Here is a 9,334-nt window from a genome sequence, read left to right as displayed (position 1 = left end):
GCACCATGTCCATGCACCATGTCCACACATCATGTCCGAGCACTGTGGTCAAGCACCATGTCCACACATCGTGTCCAAGCACCGTGGTCAAGCACCATGTCCGAGCACCATGTCCACACGTTGTGTCCGAGCACCACAGCAGAGCACCGTGCCCCAGCACCATGTCCATGCACCAAGTCCAAGCACCAAACACAGCACCATGTCCACGCACCACATCCAAGCACCGTGTCCGAGCACCCCTGTCCGAGCACCACGTCCATCGTGTGTGGCCATCACTGGGACCGAGCACCATGTCCACGATGGGTGTTCAAGCACCATATCCGAGCACCCCTGTCCAAGCACCCCTGTCCAAGCACCCCTGTCCAAGCACCACGTCCATCGTGTGTGGCCATCACTGGGACCAAGCACCATGTCCAAGCACCCCTGTCTGAGCACCGTGTCCGAGCACCACGTCCATGTGGCCATCACCATGTCCAAGCACCATGTCCACGATGGGAGTCTGAGCACCCCTGTCCGAGCCCCGCTGTCCAAGCCCCCCTGTCCAAGCCCCCCTGTCCAAGCACCATGTCCATCGTATGTGGCCATCACCGTGCCCGAGCACCGCGCACCACTCCGAGCACACTGCCGAGCGTCACGTCCGAGCACCGCGTCCGAGCGCCGCGTCCAAGCACCGCCGCGCAAGGTGTGGCCGAGCACCGTTCCTGAGCACCACGTCCGTGATGGAGGGCCGAGCACCGAGCCTGAGCACCGAGTCCAAGCACCGCGCCCACGACGCGTGACCGAGCGCCGCGTCCGAGCACCGCGTCCGAGCACCGCGTCCGAGCACTGCGTGTGGCCGAGCGCCGCGTCCCAGCGCCGCGACCACGCACCTGGCTGGGCCCCAGAGGTCACCTCTGATCACCTCATCCCAGAACCACGCCCGGATCCGCCAGGAACGGCTCCACCACGACCCCGGCACGCCTCGGACGCGGCGCCTCTTTCAGTTTGCATAAACCCAACCGGCTCCCGGCACGCCTCGAGCTGTCGCTCCGGAAAAGTAAACTTCCTTCTCAACGACATTGCTTAATGTTGGTTGGTTTTTATGGGTTTTTTTTTATATCTTGGTTCCTTAATTTGATATATACATTAGTAGCACCTCAGCGAGATGGAATCAGGCAGAAGCGTGATACAGTTTGTTAAAACACCATAGCACCGTTTGTATTACAAGATTTCATTTCATAAAAATATGCCTTATAGAGCCCACAAAGCGTACTCCAGTATTAAAAGGAAAAAAAAAAAAAATAAATCAGCAATTGAGGCACCTCAGGGATTCTGGTTTCCTTCTCCTTCCCATGCCTCATCTCGAGAGCATCGAGATGGGGGACCCAAACTGCACCCCCCGTTTCCTGCCCGAGGCGAAGCATCGCGGCCAGAAAACACCGAAGCGGGACCACGGAGCCGGCCGGGGGCTCCCCGCGTCGAGCCCCCCCTGGGGTTTCCACCACGGCTGTTCTAGCACCATTGCGGCCACGACCTGCTGCAAAAATCAGGTCCCCACATCCCACCCGTCGAGAACATCCCTCCCTCCCCACCGAGCTCCACGACCCCCGTGGCTTCGGCACGAGCGCGGCCGCCGGGAACGGGTAAAGGGGAAAAAGGTTTTGCTTGGAAACAGCCTCTCAGCAGCAAGGGGTAAAAGAGCTGTGCATAGATTTCGAGTTTGTGTAGAAGTCTGAAGCGTGCTAATTTGTAATGACTGAGAGTTGAGGTAGGTTAGACGTTTATGTAGTGTAAAAACGTGAGACTGCAGCAGTTCTCGCTCCCCGACCCGCGGCGCCGGCAGCTCCCCGCTCTCCCAGGCTGAACCCGCCGGAGCCGACGCCGCGCCGGACCGACCCCTCCCTGCACCGAAATAAAAAACCTCTGAGGAAGCAGGACTTAGACAGGTTACACGGACCATCGGCTTCTCCCAACGCTCCTTCTCCTCCTGACGCTCGCCCCGCCGGGCGGAGCTCCAAGGCACCCCCGTCACGCCAGCCAGAGAGCCCGGGCGGCCCAACCGGGCCGGCACCCGAATCCGGCCCCGGCACCTGAGCCTGGCACCCGAACCCAGCCCGGCACCCGAATCCGGCACCCGGATCTGGCACCAGAATCAGGCCCCGGCACCCAAATCTGGCACCCGAATCCGGCACCGGCACCCAAATCCGGCACCGGAATCTGGCCCTGGCACCCGAATCCAGCACCGGAATCCGGCCCCGGCATCCAAATACGGCCCCGGCACCGGAATCCGGCACCTGAATCTGGCATCCGAATCTGGCACCCGAATCCGGCCCTGGCACCAGAATCTGGCATCCGAATCTGGCCCCAGCACCTGAATCCGGCACCGGAATCTGGCCCCGGCACCCGAATCCGGCCCGGTACCCGAATCCGGCACCAGCACCCAAATCCGGCACCCGAATCCAGCACCAGCACCCAAATCCAGCCCCGGCATCCGAATCCAGCACCAGCACCCAAATCTGGCCCCGGCACCTGAATCCGGCCCGGTACCCGAATCCGGCACCGGCATCTGAATTCGGCACCCGAATCTGGCCCCAGCACCCGAATCTGGCAACGGAATCCGGCCCCAGCACCCGAATCCGGCACCCAAATCCGGCACCGGCACCAGAATCCGGCCCCGGCACCAGAATCCGGCACCCAAATCCGGCACCGGCACCAGAATCCGGCCCCAGCACCCGAATCCGGCCCCAGATGGGCCGGGTCCCCTCTCCGCGCTCCCAAGCACAGCGACACGGCGGGTCCCCGGCATGGCATCCCTAAAATCTGACTTGCCGTTGACTCTTACAATCCTGATATGCTATTGGGTATTTATAAGAAAAGCGGGAATAGCTCGTTGAGTTTCCTTGTCGAATATACGCGATTTTACAGATTACGGTTAAAAAACTAAACACACCCCCCCAAAAAAAAAATAAAACCCTTTTTTTTTGGGGGGGGGGGGGTTTTTTTTTTTTTTTTTTTTTTTTTTTTTTTTTTTTTTTTTTTTTTTTTTTTTTTTTTTTTTTTTTTTTTTTTTTTTTTTTTTTTTTAAATCTAGGTGAAAGTGCTTTTAAAAAAATTTCTTTCCCTATTTACAGGTTTAAAATCAGACCAACATAAACGTTCAGGCTGTTTTACCGAGATCCTGCTGATCCGTGCCGCCAGGGAAGGAGGGGTGACAGTAAACACGAGGTGATCCCGGCACGGTGACGGCGTCGGCGCTGCCTTGGCTGGCTCTCCAAAAGGCACCAAAAAGTGCAAAAGCAACGACTCCACCCCCCCCCCAAAAAAAAAATAACCCCCGGGGGGGGTGGGGACGCCGGGCTCCGGCCACGCCGCGCTCCCGGTGAGCCGCGGGGCAAGCTCGGCCGCGCTCCGTCTGTCCCGGCGCGGCTCCGGTGCCGAGCGCCGGGCGGGAAGTCTGGACTGAGAGTGTTCCAAAAGCACCACGTGGTTGTCGTCGTTGCTGGGTTGGGTTTCTGGGTTTGTTTCTTTCGTTGTTTTTTTGCGGGAAGAACGGTGATCCGTAGGAAGGAGGGATGGCACCCGGGGAGAGAAAGAGCACCGAGCCCCGGCAGCGCTCGGCCGCGGCTCGCCGGCACCGGCAGGGAAGGCAAGACCCGGCGGGGTTTTGGCCAGTCAAGTCTTGGGATTCGCTCTTCCCGGAGCCGACTGCACGGAGAAAGTCCCCCGGAGACGGAAAGCACCAGACTTTTAGCAACAGTGATGTACAGAGAGCAACACTCGCTATTCACAGTTTGGGGTTGGTTTGTGGAGGGGGGGGGTGGTTTTCCTGGTTTTTGTATTTTTTTTTTATATATATATATTTTATTTTTTCTTCTGTTTTTGTCCTGTCGGCTCTTACGGAGACGCCGCCGCTGCCGCTCGCCCTGGGGCCGTGGGCAAAGGAGCCCCAAGTCCGAGCCCGAGCGCGGCCCCCCGGCAGCGGCGTTCCCCAGCCCGGACGTGTCCTGAGGTCTCCGGCGCCGGGAGAGACGCCGGCTTGCTCCGTGGCGGCAGAACCGATCCCGCCGGGGCGGCAGAACCCGGCGGAGACGCGCCGTCCCGGGACAGCCCCGCTGGCTGTCAGAAAGGATTCCTCCAGCTGCAAAATTGGTGGTTTTTTTAGGTCCTTGGAATAAAAATAATCGGATGCTCAGCGTGTCCGGCTTACGGTAAAGCACGCGGTCCCCGCAGCCCCCGCGGCGGAGCTGGAGGGGGTCACCTCTTGCCTTTCAGCTGGTTTGGTGTTCAGGTTGGTTTGGATTCATGATTAGGGTGGTTTTTCGATGTTGGCTTCTCTTTTGAAGATCGGCTTCGTCGTTGTCATCGGAGTAAAAAATGAAATAAAATAAAAACCCAACAAACAGGCCGCTTCAAGTGGAATTAAAAACCTCTCCTTTGCGAAAGGACGCTAGGAAATTCATCCGAGGCTAGATTAAAAAATCATGGAGATATAAATATGAGATTACCTAAAATCATCAAACAGCATCTTTCCTCTTGGGTTTTTCAACCAAGTTTTCGCTTGGTTTGCCGACTCCTCGCTGGGCGCGGCTCTCCGACGGCCTGAGCCCGCGCCAGCTCCGCCGCTCCTGTTGGGTCCGTTTCCTATGGGTTGGATTTTTTTCATTTCGATTTTTTTTTTACTTTTATTTTTGCGGTCGTTGTGTTTTCGCTTCGCTTTCGTCTATTTACTTTTTGTTTTCCTCTCCCCCACGCCCGAGGAAGAAAGCACCACGAAGCGACGCCGGGCTCCGGCGCCGCCGAGGGTTGAGGTAAGATGGGGCCGCGGTGGTCGCCTCCGTCTCAGATCCAGCGGCTGTAGGGGCCCGTCACCTTGGTGTAGGCGTAGGAGGACACAGTGATGGCGGAGTTGGTGGGGATGGCCACCGCCTGCCGCGTGGGGACCGAGTCCCTCCTCTCCTTGCTGGGCGCCTCGGTGGCCAAGGCGCCGCCCCACTTGCGCTTCTTGGCGAAGGCTTTGGCGTCCGGCGGCAGCCCCAGGCGCGCCGCCTCCTCCTGCCGGGCCCGAGCCCGCTCCGCCAGCTGCTTCATCTTGGCCTCCCACAGCGCCAGGCCGTGGTTGGGCTGGTTCAAGTTCTTGTGTTGGTAGAAGACAAGGGAGATGCGGGTGGGGTGGCAGCGGTTGGGTTTCTTCAGCGGGGTGGTGGCGTGCAGCTCGCGGCGGGCGCACTCGATGAGGATGGAGCCGTGGGCCGGCGCCACGGCCACGCCGCCGATGTTCTCATCCAGGAAGTTGTGCTCGCTGTCCGACCACTCCTCTTCCTCTTCCTCCTCCTCTTCCTCCTCCTCTTCCTCTTCCTCCTTCACCGCCTTCTCTGGAGGCAGATCCTCCTCCAGGCCAAAAGGGTCCCACGGCTTCTCCCGGCGGGGTCCCGCCACCCCCTTCTCGCCCGCCGCTGCCTCCCACGGCTTCTCCGGCAGCCCCGGGCTGGGTGCCGGCGTCCTCCTCTCCTCCACCTTCACGGAGCCCCAGGGCTCCTCGGGGAAGCCGGGGAGCCCCGGCAGAGCCGAGCTGAACCCCAGTGACCCCAGCAGGCTGGGGGTGCCCGTGCCAGCCAGCGCCGTCTCTCCCAGCTTGCAGGGGCTCCACGCTTTCGGCAGCAAGCCCGAGCCGTGCGCCGCTGCCGCCGCCGCCTCTCCCGCCAGGACGTTGGACCACTGCTTCTCCGGCGGCGGCAAGCGCACGGCGGCGTCGAAGGCGCTCAGCTTCTCCCGCCCGCCCGAGCCCGCCGCCAGCCCGCTCCACGAGCCCTCGGCCGTGCTAGTCCTCTCGGGGGAAGCCTTGAAGGGGCTCCAGCGCTGCTCCGGCGCCGCGCCGTGCGCGGGGACGGCCGGCAGCGTTAAGCCGGCGCCGGGCGCGGCGCTGGGAAGGGGCTCGATGGCGGGCGGGGGGTCTGGAGGCTCCTGCTTGATGGGCCGGCTGCCGAAACAGTTCTGTGCAAACGACGGCGCCTCCTCCGAGCCCGAGCTAGTCCTGTGCGCCCCGGCCGTCGCCGCCGCCGCTTTCTGCTGGCTGGCGTAGCGGCTGGCTCGCTCGTAGGTGCGCTGGTGATGGTTTTTGCTCCGCACGCCGTGCGGGATGGGCTCAGGGAAACTGCCGCTCCCGTAGGTGTGGTTGAGGTTCTCCTGCAGCGCCGACACGTCGGGCTTCTTCTCGTAGCCGTTGCTCACCCAGCCGCTCCCGCTCCTCTCGGCCGCCCCGTAATTGAGAAACTGCGAGGGGAACACGTGGTTGCTGGAAAAGCCGTAATACCCGAAGGAGGGGAGCGCAAACTTGGAATGAAACCCGTTCACGGAAGGCAGATTGGGTTGTGCATAGTAGGAATGGTAAGAGTAAACACTGTTCATGCTGTAGGGGTCGGAGGGCCGGCAGCTGCCCAGCACCGAGTAGCTCTCCACCACCGCGTTGCCGTTGTACTTGAAGGCGTTGTAATGGCTCTGGGGTTCCACCTTGATGGAAGGTTTCAGCGGCTGCGGGGGTAGCCCGCCTTTCAACGCCATACCTGTGGGACAGCACACACAGCCCCGGTGACCCGCCGGCCGAGGAGGACACCGGAGGGGACCCCAGAACAGCCGGCCAGACTCGGAAACGCCACGGTGATGGGTTTGCAGCCAGCTGCAGAGGTTGGCATCGCTCGCCATCGCCTGGTGCAGCGGCATCGATTCGCGCCTTTGTGAAAAACCCTCAGAGGAGCCGTCCAGCACCACAAACACAACACAAGGAAGCCCCCGACCACATCCCCATCCCCTCACGCGCTCTCCGGGCGGCTCGGGGCAGCAGCACCTCACCTCTGCCCCCGTTACCTGCATTTGGCTGGAGTGTGGGGAGCTCGAGCGCTTCCTGCTTGATCTTCTCCGGCGTCATCAGCTTCTCTTTCTGCAGCTTCTTCCTCTCGGCAGCAGCTCTCCTGGCCTCCAGCTGCCGCTGCCGGCAGGACTTGGCGGGCTCGGGCAGCTTGCGGACCTCGCGGGGGAAGGATGTGAGCACCTGGATGGCCCCGCTGCCCACCTTGGCGTTTTGGTTCTCCTCGCTGCCGAACTCATCCGTGCTGGACATCTTGTAGAGGGGGAGGACGTGCAGCTGCTCATCCTCGGGAATTTTCCCCACCACACGATTGTCTTCCTTCGTCAGCGTGCAGACCTGGCCGGGGCAGGTGCTGTCAGTGGGATGCTGATGGATGTGGCCGGTGCTGGATGAGCCAAACCTCCTCCCATTTCTCCCCCACACTGGCGTGAAGCCACACCAGCCTGGCATCCCCCCAGCCTGCTCTGATCCCATTCGGAATTCGGAAACCTCCCACGGCGTTTGGGTCGGACAAAAGTCGGCGCTGGCTCCTGTTAGACCTGAGCAGCTCATGTGAGCTGTGCCCACACTGAAGCCACGAGGGGTGGGACGGCTGGGGATGACACCCCACAAACAGGAGCACCCCAAATCAAGTGGGGAGCACCCCGAAAAGCCCTGCCCGGCTCCTGCTTACCACGGTGCAGCCGTTGTAGAGGTTATGCTGGTCCTTGTGAGCGTGAGCACAGAAGTCCATGCACGCTGTCACCCCCGAGAACGGCCTCCCCTCCTTCAAGCCCAGCCGGCAGTCGATCGCCACGTCCTCGTTGGTGACCTGTGGAAGGAGGAGCCGGTCACCCAAAATCCCCAAGGCCACCACCCTGTGCCCATTCCAGCCGTGGGGAAAGGGATGGCATGAGCAGTGTTGCAGTCTGAGATACAGACTGCGTGCCCTTGTTTCTAATATTTAGTTCTAGGATCCAAAGAAACACTGAATTTCATCTAACATGAAATTCATGGGCGTGTTTTCATGGTGATACATGAAAACAGCTGTTAGATAGAAAAACTAAAAGTGTGAATGTGTAGATTAGAGAGTTTGCTTAAGACACTGGGTGAATGGGTTGAGGTTTAGAGTTTAAGGTAGTTTAGAGACATGGAGTGTGTGCCCTTGTCTCTGATGCTCTGACATCCAGGAGAACACTGAATTTCATCTAACATGAAATTCATGGGCATGTTTTCATGGTGATACATGAAAACAAATGTTAAAGTTAGATAGGAAAAGTGTAAATGTGTGAATTAGAAAGTTTCTTGAGTCACTGTGTGAATGGGTTGAGGTTTAGAGTTTAAGGTAGTTTAGAGAGCAGGGGACAAGATGGAGGATTTAGGGTGATGTCTCTTGTCCTCCTTCTTTCTTCCTTTTGTTCTTTTCCTGGGGGTTTTTGGGTGGTTTTAAGTGATTGGGTAGAAAATGCCCCAGTGCAGCACACAGGTGTTGGGTCATTGGGTCACTAATAAAAATAATTGAGTTGGCATCTGTTAATTGGGTAAATGGACAGATAAAAGACCTTGAGGAAGATCTTTGTTGGCCATTTTACCCCTTTTCTATCACAGTGCACACAGCTCCTTGGAATGCTGATAAGAAAAAATAAACAACTGAGAATGAACGAGAGAAAAGTCCCTCTGTCAATCTTCAGTTCAAAGGGAAAAAGAACCCAATCCAAAAGTCCTTAATGAGACAGACCAGGACCTGGTTTTGGTAGGCTTGCGGTGCCAGCCTCTTGTAAAGCGGAGCAACCTCGGTGGCCAAGTCCTGAAAGCTTCTCCGAAGCAGCTCTTCCTACGGTAAGGAAAAGGGGAGGAGATTACCCAGGGGATTCAGGGATGGAACTGGGGACAGAGCCCACAGACGCCACACGGCACCCAACACTTCCCACGGTATCTTAAATTCCTTGTGAGGATTTGGCCGCTCAACCTCCAGCCTCAAAGTCTGTTGTGCTTCGACCCACTCGACCAAAGAGCTCTCTGGCTCTTCCCTGGGATTCTACAAATCCCCATTCTTGACACCTTTCTCCTCCTCACCTCTCTAGCCCATAAAACACCCCACAAGGAATCCAATTTTCAGAGACCTGAAAGGAAAGGAGCTCCAAACCACCACCCCACCGGAGCTGGGCCCGCTCCACCCCATCACCCACCTCTTTGGGATTGTCTCCCACCAGCCTGAACTTGCGGGGAGTTTTGCTGCGGGCGTATTTGCAGCCGTTGAAGTACATGCTCCAGGAGCAGCCGAAGGAGAAGGAAGCGCCGCAGGTGTTGGGGTCCTTGCCTTGGCACGCGCAGGTCCGGCTGCGGGGAGGGGACACGGCGCAGGAGCGTCAGCACCGCTGCCGTGCGGTGTCTGGGAATGGGAGGGAGCCCCGCATCCCATTCCCACACCCTGTTCCTGCATCCCATTTCCATATCCCATTCTCACATCCCATTTCCACATCCCATTCCCACACCCTGTTCCTGCATCCCATT

General features: G+C 58.8%; 1 protein-coding gene across 1 annotated transcript; it reads right to left on the bottom strand.

Annotated features, from left to right (window-relative positions):
* Positions 1–4,101: 4,101 nt before the first annotated feature.
* TET3 (tet methylcytosine dioxygenase 3) lies at positions 4,102–9,183 on the bottom strand (the record flags this gene model as incomplete). The annotated part of the gene is made up of 5 exons (XM_015616609.2): positions 4,102–6,539; positions 6,841–7,177; positions 7,515–7,652; positions 8,565–8,654; positions 9,010–9,183. Coding segments are annotated over 5 exons (2,460 nt in total), but the record flags the coding sequence as incomplete, so codon positions are not given.
* Between the last annotated feature and the right edge of the window lie 151 nt (positions 9,184–9,334).

This window comes from Parus major, unplaced genomic scaffold (assembly GCF_001522545.3).
Source record: "Parus major isolate Abel unplaced genomic scaffold, Parus_major1.1 Scaffold547, whole genome shotgun sequence".
In the NCBI taxonomy this organism is placed as follows: Eukaryota; Metazoa; Chordata; class Aves; order Passeriformes; family Paridae; genus Parus; species Parus major.
Note: the sequence above shows the minus strand (reverse complement) of the source record. Positions and strands in the feature narration are given on the sequence as shown.